Genomic DNA, 17443 nt, shown 5'->3' on the forward strand with positions numbered 1-17443 from the left:
TTGTGATGCACTCTGTGAAATGTCCTCCAACACAAGGATCCATTTGAGAACAGGATTATTTGACAGAACAAACATGCTTTATGGGAAGGCTTTGCAACTGCGGGCCCTGCAGTGTGCTCCTCCAGGGAGCACAGGATGGCTTCTCTTACTGCCCAAGGGGAACCAGGGCATTGCTTTGCTCTTTTGGGGAATGGGAGCCATTTGGGGTCAGCTCTCCACCCCAGGTGATGCCTATGAGATCTCAGGGATCCATTGAGGGATCTGACCCAAGCTGATTTGTTCCCTTGCATTTTTTCTAGGAACACCTGGATAAGAGGTGTCTATCTGTGCAGATCCCTTGGGATCCCTCCTCTCTGGGAGGTTTTGTGGGGAGACCCAACCAGGATGCTACAGCTCCAGTTTAACCTTATGTACCTCCAGAGCAGGAACCAGGGAGCTGGGTTCAGCCAAGCCCAGCCAAAGCAGCTCGCCACACTTGCTCTCCTGTAATATGGAAAGCTCCAGCTGCCTAACCCACAGCACACTGAAAGCACCTGAATTTCTGCTGAATTCACAGACCTCAACTTTTTTGCTGAATCACGACAGACTAAAAAAAAAAGAGTGACAAAAATACCCCTTTTGTTATCATTTGCACGTTCTAATGCACAGCACCGCATGCCAGAAACCATAACGCACCGATACATTTCCTGATAGGAAACGCAAACGCCCTGCGAATCCACCGACGGGCTGGGCTGCCTCAGCAACATTTTCTAGCCTTGTGTTCTGGCTGTTTGTTTTGTTTTACGTGCACAGTGGGTCCTGGGGAGGCCCTGCAAGGCCCGGTTAAGGGCTGCTGCTGCGAGGCGTAAGAGCAGCCTCGGAGCGGGGTGGCCGAGCATCCCCAGCCTGCCCGGTCGCATCGGCAGGGCAGCTGGAGAGCAGGCAGCTGCCTGGCTGTGGCAGCGTCCACCACATGCTTGCAGGATCAAGGATGGGCTGCTGGGAAGCCCTTTCCCTGAGGAAAGGGTGGGACGCACGGCTGTGGAGGAGCCCCTTGGCAGCTGGGGGAAGCGGGGCCGCCCTGTACTGGCTGCCGCCGGGGTAGAAACTGCAGAGCTGAAGGCTCTTCTTGGCAGGCGGCTTCCTGCTGCTGAACGGGAGCAGGAACGGGGAGCAGGGAGGAGAGCTCGGGGCTCCCTCCTGCTGCAGAGGCAAAGCCAGGAGCAGGCGCTGCCAGCACCTCCCCTACCCAGGCTGTGGTTCTGCCAGCCCTTGCCCACTCACCTGCCCTGGCACCCGTGGGCATGGGAGCACATCTCACCCAACCATGTGCCAGTAAATGCCAGCGAGATGCTGCTTTGACGTAATTTTCCAGATTTTCACTGACTCCACAGCAGGGCTGGCAGGGAGCACTGTTGTTGGGCGGTGGGTCTGTGCAAGGGGTGCCAGAGGCGGTGGGGCACCCCTGTCCTCTGGAACCTCCATAGGAGCCCTGGGTGCTGCTCAGGGAAGTCACATTTTTATTAGTGACTCCCCAGTGCTGGAAAGCCAACACCCCTGAGCCACTGCCGGGCCCAGGGACCTCCCTGTTTGCTGCACGTTTTAAACACCTTCCCACCTGAATCCCAATGAGACTTCTATTTTCCTGTAGGAAACTTTCCGGCCTCCTCAGCCCCAGCTTCTTCAGCCAAGGCTTGCTGTGTGCCCTTGCCCTGGGTGCGCGGAGCCGGGACTCAGCGGCCGGCACAGCACTGGGGCCGGGCTCAGGCTGCTCTCCTCGAGCGTGGCCATATCGGGCGGGACGCCACAGAGGTGCCCCCCTCCTCCTCTGGCCCCCCAGCACCTCCTGGTGCTCCACTCCCACCGAGGCAGCCCCTGCGGCACCCCACGGTCCACCAGGCAGATGCTGGCGGTCCCCCAGCCGCCCATCACGGGAGGCAGCGGGTGGGAGGTGGCGGGGCACGGCGGTTAATGTGTAACCGGCACCGCCACCTTTCACCCGCCGTCGGTCGGTCGGTCGCGGGGCCAGGGCGGCAGCCAGGCTGGCTCCCAGGTGCTGGTGGTCTGCAGGGCCGTGCGGCCAGGGCGCAGGGGCTCGGCGGGGGCCCCGGGGCGTGCGGCCGCAGCCACACCTCGCCCAGCACGGCCGGCTCTGCCGGCTTCCCAGCTTTCCCTGAGACTTGTTTTTCTGCCTGGCAGTTTCCTGGAGCCAAATGGCTCCTGCCTGCCTGCTTGGGGTCTGCAGCCTCCTCTGCGCCTGGTCAGTGGTGACAGGACACCCCTGCAGCCTCGACCACCAGGTAGGGGGGCTGAGGGGGCTCTGGCATGGGCAGCAGGCGGGGGCGGGCAGGGGCACCCCACTCCCGGTCCTGCCAGCACAGCCGGGGGGGGCGGCACCACGTGCCTGCAGGGCAGTGGGCCCCAGCGGGCAGCTCCTGCTCTGCACAGCTCGAGACATGATGAGCCATGGCGTTTCTGACTCCAGGGGGGCTCTCTCGGCTGTGGCCATAACGTGGCCACCCATAAGGGGTGCTGCAAGGCGAGCAGCAGCGAGGCACACCCCCGAGGGGCTCCCAGCCCCTCACTCCCTCTCCCATGCACAGTGATGCAGTGATTGAGCCAGATCAGGCTGACCATGGGGGACAGGGTCCCCGAGCGCCTGGTGAGGAGCAGGAAATATAACTAACCCATCCCACCGGGACAAGCACCACAGCCAGCAGCTCGGCTGCACCGGGCAGGAGCTGGGAGGAGGCAGGGAAAGCGGCTGTCACGGGCGGATGGCACAGTGCAGAGCTGCCCACCGAGCTCTCAGATACTCCCTCAAAACATTTGCATTGTTTTTCCCCAGCTTCTCCAAGCCCAGCCCCCTCTGAGCTTGGGACGGGACCTGTGTGGTGCCCCCGTATCTCAGCCCCATTATGACCCATTCCTTGGCAGCCCAGATTTACAAGGGCATAGCCGTTTCTCTAGTGAGCAGGGACGGCAGGGCCTGACAGGAGATTTGGGGGAACAGGAGGACGAAAGGAGAGGTGATCACGCGAGAGGCAAAGAAGCGGAAACGGCGGGTAGCTGGAAAGCAGCCAGACCTCGAAAGCCGGGACTACGGACGGCAGCAAACTTCCAACACAGCATCTCTGCCCGCGGGGCCCAAATGCGACATTGAGCAGGAGCCCGTGCCTGCCCAACCAAGCTGTTAAATTGCCAACCTGCCCTCTGGCAGCTTCAGTTTGAGGAGCTGGCCCTTTCCCACATAAAGCCCAGGCAGGAGTAACACATGCTGGGGACTGCTCCCCAAAACCAGTTTGAATTTGGCCACCCTGTTTTGGGGGAGGGAAAAAACATCCATTCACTTGGGCTGATCGATCCATCCAGCATGCACCGCTGCCGTTTTGGGACACTGAATGGTCCCTGGTCTGTTTTATTTACTAGTATAGACAGACCCAGCCTGCACTAAGCTGCTGCCACTCGCAGTGTATCCTCAGAAACACGGGAGGGCTGGAGGCGTGGGTGCAACACCCTGCACAGGCCCCCGGGAGCAGCTCTTGACACGGGTGCCTAGAGCCAGTGCCCAGCGCTCTGCAGCCCAGCCAGCTGCTGCTGCCTGCCTGCCTGCCTGCCCTTGCAGTGGGCAGGGGTCTCTCCCACTCCTCTGCTCCAGCTGGGAGGATGCCCTTGTGTCACACAAGAGCTCCCTGGGGGCTGGAGGTGGGGATCTGGGGGAGGAAGAGGAAGAGGAAGGTGTTCTGCAAGCTGAATCCAGATGGCAACTGCCCTGGAAGAGGGGACAGGGGGGTGACATCCCGGTCCCTTTGTACCCACCCCATCTGTCTGAGTTTCCCCCCTGGCTTTCCGTGCTCCTCCTTTACTTCTTCAGCTGGCTGCTCTCAGTCCTGGGCTGTCCTGGGCTGTCCTGCTCATCCTTCTCCATTTATCCTGGCCCACACCAAACTGGCAGCTCATGTGTTTTTACCCCTGTTGCTGTCTTTGCTTTTTTAAACTCTGCAAGGGTAATTAGTTAAGGCATTTGAACTTCTGGGGAGTCTTGCTCTAGAGATCCTCCCCAGCATGGACAGCCCATCTCAGACAAAAGCTCTTTTCCCAGGGATGGGCCGACTGCAACGGGAAGAGCCTCCTGCACGCTCCAAGTTCCCTTCCAAGCAACATCACCGGTTTGGACCTCTCCTTCAACTCCTTGGTTGTGCCCCGTCATGGGACTCTCTTGATGCATTTCCCTTCCCTACGCTCCCTCAACCTCTCTAGCAATGCCCTGCTGGCTCTGAGATCAGCGGTGTTCTCCAACCTCAGGGCACTGCGCCTGCTGGACCTGAGCAGCTGCAGCATTGCCTACCTCCACACGGATGCTTTCAAGGGATTGGGAAACTTGCACACACTGCTCCTAAGAAACAACAGTCTGCAAGAGCTTGAGGTTGCTTTCTTCCTGCCGCTGAAGGCTCTTTTCCACCTGGACCTACAGCACAACGCACTGGTCTCTCTGGACACTTGGAGCTTGCAGCTGATGGAGGCAGTCCCGCAGGTCCGGCTGGAAGGGAACCCCTGGGTCTGCGACTGCACCGCGCAGCCTCTGCAGCAGTGGCTGCAGCGCAGGCAAGGTGAGCGGACGAGGGTGGGTGGCAGGAGAGGTGTCGGGCAGGAGGAACCCTGGGTGCAGCGGTCCTGCTCTATCCTTTTGCTCCAGCCCCTGGGCAGGCTCTGAGATGGCTCTCCAGGGACCTCTCCCACCCTGTTGAGGGACAGTGAACTGAAAGGTGATGTGTCTGGTCCTTGCTTGCAGTTACACACGATACTAAAGATTTCTAGGAATGACAGCAGGATAATTTAGCCACTCTTCTGGGAAAGGGGCTGCACGTACAAGCCCCTAAATCCACCTATATGTATCTATGTGGAGTGATCACATTTTCAAGATCTGCTGAGCACTCAGCAGCTCCTCCTGTGGAGCCGGACCAGGCTCCAACCCTCTGAACTTGGCTCCCAGGTGAAAGCAGCCCTGCAACAGTGGGGTTTCTATCAGTATCCATGAATTTGGCATTATCCAGTTAAAAGGAGCCTGCTAATCACAGTCACACACTTGCACACTTCCTTGGTCAGGGAATTTTTTCTTTGGTTGTGCCTTGCAATGTGCTGAGGGCTAGCGAAGCTGGAGGGTAGAGCCAGGAGCACCTTGTGATGCGTCCCATCAACCCAGGAGCAAGCAGGGATCATCTTCTCTAAACTGGGGAGGGGACGGGTGAAGACCCCCCCATCCCACCTTAGCCCGTGTGTCTCCCAGCTGTGCAGGTGACCTGCGCATCACCCCTGGGGCTGCGGGGCCGGAAGGTTGCAGCTCTGGATTCCCAGGACCTGGGCTGCCAGATGAAGCAGCGGTTTCCTCGGGGGCTCAGCACGACGCAGCAGATCACAGTGACCCACAGCAACAGTAAGTCGTGCAGCTACGGGGGCGTCTGTAAGGTCTAGCTCCCTCCTGACTTCCGTCATCCCAGAGGCGACCGCAGCTGGAGACCCTGTGCTCTGCCCCGCAGCCCCAGGGGCTCAGGCTGCCCGGCCACCGCTGGTGCAGTGGCTTGGTGGGGAGGGTGGCCTCCAGCGGTGGCTTGGTGGGGAGGGTGGTCACCACCTGGAGGTGTTTGCTGGCTTTGCAACAGAAAAGTTAGCAGATGCCACAGAGCCACACAGAACACAGACTGCACAGTGATGGGCACCAGTATCAGACAGCCGTCTGGCAGTTTTCCCCACAGTGTTCATGCACCCTTGGTAGCTAGCTCTTGGCGAAGAGCATTTATATTGCTCCTAATGAAAGCAATCCAGTGCTGGTTGCACGCCACAGGCATGCATGGGGCTGGCTGCTGAGGAGAGCCAGGTATGCCACAGGCTGACCCGTCATGCCCTGACATGCCTTTCCTGCGCCACAGCCACCACACCGCCCTCCGGGAAGGGGGGAAGGAGCTGGCCGTATCTGGTGGGCTTCCTGGTGACAGCAATCGGCATCTCCATCCTGATTGCGCTGGCTGCCAAGTGCAAGCTCTTCCACAAGAACTTTGCCAGCTACCGCCACCGGCCGCTGCCCGAAACCAGCTCGATCAGAGGCAGCCCCATGGAGGATGGCAGCAGCTGGGACAGGGGGGCCAGCGAGAGCCACCCCATGCCCGGTGCTGCCGACCTGCAAGCTGAGGATGATGACGGTTTCATCGAGGACAACTACATCCAGCCAAGCGAGCAGCTGCCAGAAGAAGAGGAGCAGGAGTCACACCTCTCCATCTGAGCCTGCAGCCCAGCCACCACTGCTGCGGCCTCTCGCCGTCCCCCCCACCTCCATCCCCTTCCTGCCCTTTGCCACCTGCCCTTGGCTTTTGGCCCCACATGGCTGGGGGCAGGAGGAAAGGAGGGGAGAGGAGGGGGAGAAGGGGTGAACTGGGAATGGGGACAGAGGCTGAAGGCAGCAGGCCCCACAGTGCCCCAGTGTGACGCCAGTGGGGCTGCACCGGTATGGGCACACCGGACCTGCTGCTGCTCTCCCGGCCCTGCTCGGATGCTGAGGATGAAGGAGATGGTGTTGATCACATCTGGGCAGCATGGTGGGGTGGAAAAAGGAGCCTGCCCTGCGGGGTCTCGGGCACCGGCCCCGCTGCCCCATGGCAGTGGACCCAGCCCTGCTCTGTCCCCCAATGCATTTTCACTCCAGGGTGAGATTAAACCATGATTTAACCCTGCCTTTGCCTGTGATGGTTTGTTGGGGCTCTCCCAGTGGCGGTGCTGGGAGGAGACACCCAGCTGGGGTGTGGCTTTTTTTGCATGCGCTTTCAAGGACCATAAATACATTCCTCGTTAACTGCAGCAGTGAGAGAACAGGTCTGTGGCACAATGAGTGCTCTTGTGCAAACAAATGTGTTACCAGATCAGGTGCAGGCAGCCCTGGTGCGTTGTCGCAGGGTTTTTGTGCATGTCTCTCCAGCGTTGCTTCCCACCATGTCCCTTCTTTCTTTTCTCTCTTCCCTCTCCAGCAAGACCCGCTAGAAAGGCACTTACCTTTCCCACATGAGCTCTGCAGAGCTAAGCAAACTTGGCGGCACTGGTTGCGGCATTAGGCAGGCACGTGCGGTGGGGTGAGACAGCCCTGTCTGCCGGCACCCATCAAAGTCACGTCTGTGTCTCTAACTGTGAAGTTGTACGAACATTATAATTTTTGCATTCCTGTCATCTTTGTGGTACGATAAACAGCACATGAGGCATAGGTCACTGCAAGTTGTTTCTGCGGTAGCCGGTCGTGCCCACGTGGGTCATGCTGGAGTTAAAGGCAGGGAGCAGCAGCAGCATTCACCCCTAGTCAGTGATTCACAAGGCTGGTACCATCCAGCTGGGAAGATTTCCCAGGGCGCAGCCCAGTTGTTACCACCCCTGACAGCCTGGGAATCTCTCCATCACGCTCGGGAGCATGAAGCGTCATCACAGGGACAGCATTTCTGGCAGCCCTGCCACATAGCAAATTCCCCCATCTCCTTCAAACCTCCATTTCATTGTAAACTGCCTTTCTATTTCTCTACTCATTAAGATATTTACAGAGCACAGCGTGTACAAAAGTAAATAATACACGTCAGAGAATGTAAACCAAAGGGACGACTGGCTTGGCCGTTGGATAGGCGATACAGGCCAGTGACTTAAAGCACCTTCCAGAGAGGGAATGTGTTGTTTGAAGCCACGAGGAGGAGGAGGAGGAGGAGGAAAACCTGCTGGCTTGTTTCAGTGGTCAGTCAGTTTTCTCTCTTAAATGCAGTATTTCTAAACTGAGCTTGTCCTGGCTTTAGTTTTGCAGTCACTGCCTCTTGTTTTGCCTTCTGGGCTCACCTTAACAGCCCTTTACTTCCTGTGAAAATACAATATATGCTGTAATTTTTGGAAATTTCTGATGTCTTTCAGGTAAGATAAGAGATTTAAACCTGAGGGCTGGGAAAATACATTTCAGTTATCTGTTGGAGGCTACTTGTCAACAAGTTTTTTATCACATGAACTCATGCTAGATGTAGTATTTTACTTTTGGTCTCAGCGATGTCTTACAAAACTGCTTCCCACGCTTATAGATCCAGGATCTCGCTCAGTCTCATCCCTCAGTACCTAGTGGTGGATTGCTTGTCTATTCTGACCCTGCTGGGAGGCCCACAGGTTTATTCTTTAACGGGGCAGCCGTGGCTGTGTTTTGGGTGCCCCAGTCCCGTGGCAGCCTCTCTGCCCCCATTCCAGGTAGCTCCAGTGCAAGTGGGCAGGCGCCTGGCAGCTCGTGTAGGGGGAAATGCATCTGGCATGCAGAGCTGGGAATAGAAGGGGGTCAGTGCAGAAAAGGAGGAGCCTTCTCAAGGCAGCTGCCCCAGGACACTGCTGAGGGACCGCGGTTGAGGCTGGCGGATGGGACCTGCAGTAGCAGGTATGCAGGCAGACTGGTTCCAGGCTCGCTGCAGGCAACGGCTGCCGCCACGAGGCTTGGCCCTACCGCAGGGTGAAACAGCTTCTCTGTAAACAAACCAGCTGGCACCGACGTATTCAGGAGGCTTTGCATGTGTCCTGCGAGCTTCTTTCAGGGGCACACGAAGACCTTATCCCCCCAGAGCAGTGGTAAGAAGGACTGGCTACATCTAGGTCCTTAAGCAGAGGGAGATACGCGCACATCTGGAGGTGGGAGTTGTGTATCAGGCAATGAGTACCTGCATTTGGGGGGCTGTGGTGGTGTTGCCACACTAGCTGATGAGCCAAAACCACAGCTGCAGGAGGGACCCTGGGCTGTCACGATTTCTGCCCTGGGCTCAGCCTGAGCAGAGGCCAGCTCTGCATAGCCCTGCCACCTCCCGCTCCGCAGAGAGGCCATCACTCCAGCATCAGCCTTCAACATGGTCGACTTCTGCAACACTTTATTATGTATTTCCACACACAACACAGGAACCGAGAAAGCAACAAACCAGCACCGCTGCTGCAGGAGGTGAGTCAGTGACTGGGGCAGTGCAGGCTGTCCGTCTGGGCAGCCAGACACCCAAACCGCCATCCTCAGAGACAGCCTGTTCTCAGCCGTTATTTCCTCAGGTTGCTGACATGGCCCACGAGCATCCTTTTCTGGCACAATTCATGGGCACTTGGGGCACATTTTGAAGGGGCTATGGAGGGGAGGATTCACATTGATATGCAGGCAGTGCGGAGCTGTGAGCTGGGCACGGTCACGCGTCTTCACAGAAATGCCCAGATGTGCAAAACAGCTGGTGTGCAGGCAGCTGTGGCCTGTCCACACCTGCAGGCTGGGGGAGCTGGGAGTAACCAGCACTGATGCAGGCAGAGATGGTGCAGCTTGGCATAACTGCACACGCACCGACACAGACATGCAGAGCAGCAGCAACGATGATGGTGCAAAACTGTCCAGCTCTGGCCTGTTCCTCCCTGTGTATGCACAGGGGTCCCCGCTGGACCTCAGGTCGAACAGCCAGGAGGGGAAGGACAGCTCTTAGTGTTACAGGGGGATTCAGCACAGAAGAACCTGAGTTTAGTAACATCCTCTGAACTCTTGGGCAGATTAAGGGAAGTGATGCAGAGAGAGGAGGAAACAGCAGTTTAATAAAATCTATAGATGATGTGAAAGTGGCAGAGGAAAATGTAGAAATAACAGAGATCCAGAAACGAGAAGCCAGAGTGATGTTCTCATACTTTGGGAAAATAATCCAAGGCTTCGGGGGGAGGAAAGCCCGCAGAAGCAGGGCAAGAGCAGATGAACATAGAAGTGCCCTCATGCGATCTGAGAGCATCGGAGATGGTGTGGGCTGGAGCTGCAAAGGGATGAAGTCCTCATTGTCCAGTGTATACCTGGTGGGGCTCACCGATGCTGAGCTCTGACACTGCCTCCAGGTGTAACACGGACAGTGAGTCGTGCCCTTACTGAGGGAATGAGCTCTCAGCCTCTTCCAAATAAATTTGTTACCAGCCACCAAAAAAGAATAGCTCAGTCTTGTTCCATTACAAAGGGAACTTAGCAAATAATGAGCAAAAATAACGGCTGGGGCAGAGCAGCTCAGGTGAGGGGGAGATGGGAACAGACAGAAAGATCAGGTTGTGCAGGAGCAGCTTCGCTAGGAGTTAGGATCTGTGTCTATGGAAAGGGCAGTGAAATGGTTTGTGAGTGTATGGAGGAAATGAGAATTTTGGCAGGTAAATTAGCCTCAAGTCACAGGAAAAGCTCCTGGGGGTGAGTTGTTAGTCTGCCTCTGGGAAAGGCACCTTGGTGATAGACACCTTGTAGAGATAAAACACCAAAACAGCTCCAGGTAAGCCCCAAGCAGTAGCAGAAGAACTTTTCTGCCCCGCAGCAGCTGCAGCACTTGGGAGACAGAAACAGCACGGGAACACGCAGGGACTGGGATGAGCTGCAGCACTCCCACGGCAGCAGAGGTGCCTCTGCTTGGGAGACTCCTGTTGGAGGGCACCAGCGCTCCCCCCTTGCACTGCCCTCGCAGGGCAGCAGCCCAGCCCCAGGATTCGGGCATCCCATCACCGTCCCCCAGCAACTGCCCCTTGCTGTTTGTGGCTCGCGTGACTGGGGCACGCTGGCATGGTAACAGAGCCCTGACACACAGTCCAGCCCTGATAACCTGTCAGGGCCCTGACACCAACACCCTTTGATCACCCCTTTGATAAACCAGAGAAGATGCTGGGCTGCCGAAAGGTAATATTGGAACAGATCCTGGCATTGCAAATACAAACGGCATTTTATGTGAGGTCCAGCCATGCCAGGGCTCTGGCACACAGAATCCCATGCAAATTCCACACTCCCTCCCACAGACACACAGGTGCTTTCTCGGGAGCAGCCCTTGCAGCCGTACCTCCCCCCAAGTTCCCTTCACTTGCGCTGCACTCCTGCTGACACGCAGAATATTTCCTGCCATTCATCAGCTGCTAGAGGCTCTACTTTGCTCAGGAGCCCCTCAGCCTGGGAGGGAGGGGATGCACGACACAGGGCATCACAGCATCCTCAGCATGTGCCCACCTTCACGGGCTCAGAGGCACTAAGCGCTGCTGCCAGCTGAGACAGGGGTCCGAGCTGGCAGCTCTGCGCGGAGCACAGGGTGGTTTTACACCATCCGCAGTCGCAGCCTCTCCTGCCAGGAGAGCGCACGGCACAGCTCTGGGAACTGCAGGAACCAAGCAAGTACTGGGGTCCCCAGGGGTACAGGACAGGCTCACCTTAACTCTGTGACAGGGGTCACAGTTGGGCAGGCAGCGGCCGTCGCAGGAGGCTTTGCGGAGATAAAACACCAACCGGGCCAGCGCTGCACTCCTAACACGCCAGGTCACAGAGCCCATCCAGGCACCCCAAGTCCCTGCTGTGCCATCAGCCTGGGGCAAAGCAAATGCCAGTCATCTCCGAAAGAAGTGCAAGGAACACCGCAACACTCGCCCTTCCTTGGGGAAAGGCTAGCACAAGCCCTGCTGACAGGTTGTATCCCGTGAGGCTCACGCAGGGGTGTCCTGGGTCAGATCAGGTTGGCCATGCTGGAGGTGGGAGGAAGCCGCCTGTTTGCAGCGAGGCGGCCGGAGATGGTGAAGACACGGATCTCGCCGGTCTCCAGGCTCCGAGGAGCAGCTTGGCGGCAGGAGGTGCAGAGCAGGTAGAGCAGCAGGCAGAGGAGGATGGCACTGCCAGCAGTCAGGAGGACAACGCCACTGGTGAACATGCTGGCCAGCGGCCGTGCAGGGCTGAGCTGCATGGTCGTGGTGGAGAGGATGGTGAGCACAACCCCGCAGACCACCAGCACCAGGGCGCTGAGTAGCAGCACCAGGCAGTCTGAGAAGCCCCCGCTCTTCAGGAGTTCGATCTGATCCCGGCTGCGGATGCAGTTCATGTCCTGGATTGCAGAGCTCAGCAGCTGCTTCAGCAGCACGAGCAGGGCCAGGAGGCAGAGCGTGGTGCCCACGGCCAGCCGCCACTCCCCAGACCGGCTGCTAGTGCTATACAGCAGGATGATTCCCCCAATCCCGCAGGACAGGATCAGCACCACAGCCATCCCGTAGCACAGGATGGACTTCTTGGGGTCCTGGAACCACCAGAGCTCCACATGCTCCTCCAAGATGTTCCTCTGGATGTGGTCCGCATCTGCAGGGGTGCGGGGGCTGCTCAGCTCTGCCAGCTCCGGCATGGTGGGCAGCTGGGTGGGGAGGGCACGGCAGGGTGGTTGCACAGATGAATCTACACCCTTACAGTGAAGTGGAGGGTCAAGGCAGCCGCGGTTGCGAAGGCAGCTGCATTTCTCAAGCAGGGATGCCTCTGTCTCATTCTTTGGAGCCTGATGGAGCTCCCTTCTGCAGCAGTGCCACCTGGAGAGCTATGGTCCATGCGCTGGGGCTGAGCCCACCCCCCAGGCGGGGCTGCAGGACATGGTGGAGCATCCCCAGAGCAGAACCGTAATGGAACAACCAGGGCTGTCTCCTTCCTTTCCTCTGTCTTTCATCTGAAAGAGTCAAGAAGAGAAGATATCATTAAACAGACACCCTGCTCCCCTGTATCAAACAATCCCCTGCTAAACCCTGGACCTTGGCTGCTCCAGGCTGGCCTGCAGACTTTCCCCTGCCTCCCTCACAAAAGCCCCATGCGTTGGAGCACAGATCAGCCACGCACATCTTCCCAGGAGACCTCCACGCACTGCGGGGGGACCTCAGCCTGCCCCAAGGGCGACTCTCCTGCCTCCCCAGCCCCGTGTGCCCCACTCAGAGGCTACTGGCACATCGCTGCCTGCAGGACTCTGCCTGCAGCTGGTGCTGGCAGCAGGGCAGGGACAGAGCAGAGGCAGGTCCCTCCTGGGATAAAGCCCCATTCACAGCTCCGGCTTCACATGCTCCCTCATCAGCATCAGCCTCTTGTCACCAACTGGCTCTGCTGCCCAGAAGACAGCAGGAGGTGGGGGTCAGGACTGGGGCTTAACCCTTCCAGTCCAGTTTCTGGAAGAGAGAGAGCTGCCCTTGCTGTGTGTCCTCAGCCCTGTCCCTACCCCTGCACCACCAGCGGTCCCCCTTCCCAAGTCCCCTACAGAAATGTGATGGCTATGACTCCAGTGGTCTCAGCACTTCCCTGGAAAGAGTCCCCAAACAGCTGGGACCTGGCACCCCACAATTTTGCTCTCCTCTCTGCTCCTCCTGGTCTCTGAAGCACTTCACCATTGCAGGGGAGCAGGGGAAGGGCAGTGGTGGCTGCAGCGTGGAGGCAGGCTCTGTGGTGCTGTGTTTAGCTGGGCTTCCCTTGGCACGGCGCCTTGTCTCAACCTGCAGCCCGGCTTCCCGGGCTCACCACCTCCCCAGCGTCCTCCCCCCCCTCAGTGCTTCTCTGAGTACAGTTTTACACCACGAGTGGAAACCACTTGCATTTCTCTCACATAACCTCCTGCCTCGGCATGTGAGTGCTCCAGATGGTCCCACAGCACCAGAGGGACCCTCCAACACAGCTGGTACCCAAAGCAAGAAGAGGTGCTGGGGAGGATGGCGCGGGAGCATCCCAGGTATGGCTGAGCCCTTGAGACACGGGGCAGACCCTGGAGACCTCCCAAACAGGACGACACACCCGCAGCCGTCACAGGCACACACACACAAACTGCTCAGAGTCCCGCGGGAGCCTGTGGCGGGGACAGGAACTGATGCAGATCTCCTGTGTCAGAGCTGTGTCACTTCTCCCGGGTGGGGGAACAGCCACACAGCACCCTGACTGCTAGAAATGGCCCTCCAGGAGCCTGTCAGCCCATGCCAAACACACTCCATTTGTCTTTGTGCCCTGCTCTGCCCAGAGACCAGGGCTCATTACGGACAGGTGGGGACGATTTGTGACCTCCATGCATGGCAGCTCTGCACACACCAGGGATCTTTCCTCCTACAGCTCTCCCTGTCCTCAGTCTCCTCAGAGCGCAGCTCCTTATGGCACTGCCTTTTCTACCAGAAAACGCCTCAAAATCCCCCTCCATCAGGGACAAGCCAACGTGAGGTGGGGGAAGAGGGAGGACAATAGCATGGGGGTGCCCGAACCAGACACTGCCTGACAGTGTCAGGCCAGGCTCCTCCTGAGTCACTCCCCGGCTGTGATGGAGCGTGAGGTCACTTTGGACGTGGCTCAGGGCACGCTGCCAGCTGGCAGCACGTGTCCAGGAAGTCTCCAGCCACTGCAGGTTTGCAGGCCCGGGACACGTCGCATCGCGTGAGCTGTGCCCTGTGCTATTCCCCCGCACGGCTGCTGGTGCTTGAATCGCCCGGGCAGGGAGTGGGCTCGGATGCAGAAACCCAGGCTCCAGAGGGTACACTTGCCTGGAGGCCTGTGGGAGATGTGCAGCTCCTGGCTAGAGCCAGAACAATCAGAAAGCATCAATTAGAGAGGAAAAAAAAGCTGTGGTTGAGCATACTGAATGGGCGACCCACTGATTTTGCAAGAGACAGCAGATACCTTGTGCTGTCTGCATGCGCCCAGGACACAGGTCCCCACGGAAGTCAGGATGTTGCGGAGTGCTTTCAAAGTAGAGGGGTGAGAAGACGCTGAGCCTGGAGACATTTCCCCAGCCTATGCAAACCAGCTCGGTGCTAAGCACTACTTCCTCCTGCCTTTCCTTCTCCAAGCACAGAGGTCCCTTATCTCCTCCTTACCAGTGAACGGGTGAGTTTAGTAGATAGCAGGTTTGTAGATTAGATCGAGATTTTGGACTAAGAAAACATAAAGCTTGAAGAAGTGCAAAGTCTGCGGCCTTCTGCTGCTTGACCGAAGTTGTGCACCCAAGTTCTGAGTCAAACAGTAAGCAAAAAAACCCACAACAGCACAAACCACAATGAGAGAAAACACAACCAAAAATCAAGCTACAGCACTGCATTCTCATGTTACTTTTAAAAATTTAACCATTTTCATTTTTATTTGCTCAGAAGAAGGTCAAGGAGCGAGATAAAACATCTGGCTGCAGAACAAAATAAGGTGTGACCTCTATGAGCACATATTTCCTAGTGTTATATTAACCTCTATTAAACAAATTATTTGGAGAGGCAAAGACTTCTACTGAAGAGTGCCTCCATGGTTTCTAGTGTCTGAAAATGTTCTGGGAATGTTATCTTTTGCTCTATAAGTATCTGCACTTGCTTGGGCTTCTCTAGACTGTGAGGTTTTGTGTCACTAGTGGCAGTATTTTTATTCTTAGAATCACAGAGTAATTCAGGTGGGATGGGACCTTGCAAAGTCACCTGGTCCAAGCACCTGCTTAAAGCAGAGTTAACCTCAGAGTCAGACTGAATAGCTCAGGGCCTCATCCACCCAGGTGCTGGATACTGCCAAGCATGGAGGACCCACAGCCCCTCTGGGATCATTCCAGTGTTTAACCATCCTCACCATGAATAAATTTTTCCTTAAATCTAACTACAGTTTCTGATTCCTCAGCATGGGTTCATTGCCTCCCATCCTTCCCTGGTGTACCTCTTAAGAAAAATCTTTCTGTCTTTATATTTTAAACCAGAGCAAGCCCTATCCTGGGCTGTCACCCACCACTCCTTGGAGAAGGGATAAACAAGATCTCACGCAGCTTTGCTGATCTGGTTTCTTGGCATTATGCGACACATCAGTTTGCCCAGATCAGATTGAGGGAAAGGAAGGGATGTGGATCCCTGCTCTGCCATGAGGGAGAAGGACAGCCTTTCCACAGTGGTTGCCCCTTCTGTAGCTCTTCTTTGGGCTACCTGGTCTCACTGGTCTGGGATAGACCATCACACAGACCCTTTGCACGCTTAAGCCAGTTAGCCTATTAGATTAGCCAGTTTGATAACATGTACCACAGGTCATTAATCTCTACCATTTACTTTATACTGAACCCAGTACCTTCAGAGCTCCCCTCTTTCTGTGTAAGAAAAAAAAAGGAGAGGACCAGCCCAGGCACACAATGCTTTCTGACTGAAGGCCACATCACAGGAAAAAATTGACAGGCTGTCCTTCCCCACTGCTGGCTGGCAGCTGGGGAGGAAGAACAGGAAAGCACTGGGAACGCAGGAAAACAAAAATGTTAATGTCTTTCCTTTTTTTTTTTTTCTTTTCCTTCTATTCTGACAACATTTAACTGAGAATTGAGGGTCATCATCGACTAGTTTCTGGCCACTCCTGGCTGCAGGTGTGAGCTGCATGCCTGCCGACCGCCTGGGAATGGTATATGCATTTATTTATTGATTTACAGACTTTTTATGTCTGACTGTGTGATATCTGACAGTTGGGCCATGGACTGTATGTTTATTAACACTTTCATTTCAGAGCCACATACAAGTCAGCTCTTGAAATATCCCCCACTTCCCTCCTCTCTCTGAACCCAGAGTGCACCATGAGACCTTGCTTACCCACAGCGTTCAGGAGGGGAAGCCTGGGGGTGGGACAGGCTCCTGCGGTGCTTCCAGTCTTCAGAAGGGTTTCACACAGCTATGTGGGCTACGTGAGCGTCGTGGAGACCAGGGGAGTCTGGTAACATTTGCTGTAAAATAAACAACAATACGTAAAATGATTTGCATGAGCAATCTAGATGAGAGCCACCAGAGCCTCACAATCTCAAACAGATACAAGCCATCTCCTTCCCCTGCTTCTCCAGTCCATCACAGCTTACTTGCTTCTTGGCCAGATCTGGCCATAGCCTGTGTGGGATGGACTTGCCACCACTCTGTGCCTCACGTTACCCCTTACCCAGCTCCACAGAAACCTCTAGCCCAGAATAGGCATAAATATTTTCCCATCCTTTCATGCAATTTTTCCAACTCCGTAGTAGGCTCGAAGAGAATGAAGGTCATATATCTTGTTTTATGCCTGAATTACTGCCAATGCGCAAAGCAGAAGCTCTGAATGTCATAGTGCTCCAGGCCCATCTGTGCCCCTAGGAGCAGGGACACTGCTGCCCTGGGATGTGTGGGAACGTTCCCTCTCGTCTCCTGAGAACTCAGGAGTAGCGATAGAGGAACCCGCGGGGAATGGGAGTAACAGGGCTTTTATGTGGCATCTGTCTCACCCAAAATCCTGGCAAGAGAGAGATCCACACTCCTTTGGCTGCTACATCAACCACCAATTCCCAATGCTCCTCCTTTCTGGGGCTGCTCAAAATCCAGGCAAACCTGTGCTGCCTAATCTATATCTGGGGAGAGCCCACCCTCTTTATCCTGCCGGAGGGATAATGCTTTCCCAAAAGCGAGCATCCCTCCCACCAGCACTCCTGGGCACCAGGCAGCATTCGGGAAGCCTCGGGGAAGCCCTAGGTGATGGTAGACTGTCCCCTGCATTCACCAAGCCTAGGGGCTCTGGAGATAAGGCTGGCGGAGGGCTTGTTGCAATAGGGTCAGTGTGGAGCCACTTTTTACAGAAATCTAGAGAGCTTTGGCATGCTCCATTATAAAGTTTTGTGTTCCCCTTCCTCTCCGTATGTGTAAGGCATCCAGCACCCCGACCCCA

At 56.3% G+C, this 17443-nt stretch overlaps 2 protein-coding genes across 2 annotated transcripts; one reads left to right on the top strand and one right to left on the bottom strand.

Annotated features, from left to right (window-relative positions):
• Positions 1-2192: 2192 nt before the first annotated feature.
• Positions 2193-6256, top strand: LOC309590730 (type III endosome membrane protein TEMP; the record flags this gene model as incomplete). Its single annotated transcript, XM_082312134.1, has 4 exons — positions 2193-2279; positions 4082-4589; positions 5267-5413; positions 5907-6256. 4 exons carry the CDS (start codon positions 2193-2195, stop codon positions 6254-6256), a joined length of 1092 nt encoding a protein of 363 aa, XP_082168260.1.
• Positions 6257-11492: 5236 nt separating this feature from the next.
• TMEM125 (transmembrane protein 125) lies at positions 11493-12155 on the bottom strand (the record flags this gene model as incomplete). The annotated part of the gene is made up of 1 exon (XM_082311785.1): positions 11493-12155. The coding sequence occupies one exon, from the start codon at positions 12153-12155 to the stop codon at positions 11493-11495; it is 663 nt and encodes a 220-aa protein (XP_082167911.1).
• Positions 12156-17443: the final 5288 nt, after the last annotated feature.

This window comes from Platalea leucorodia (assembly GCF_965183815.1).
Source record: "Platalea leucorodia genome assembly, chromosome: 5".
NCBI lineage: Eukaryota > Metazoa > Chordata > Aves > Pelecaniformes > Threskiornithidae > Platalea > Platalea leucorodia.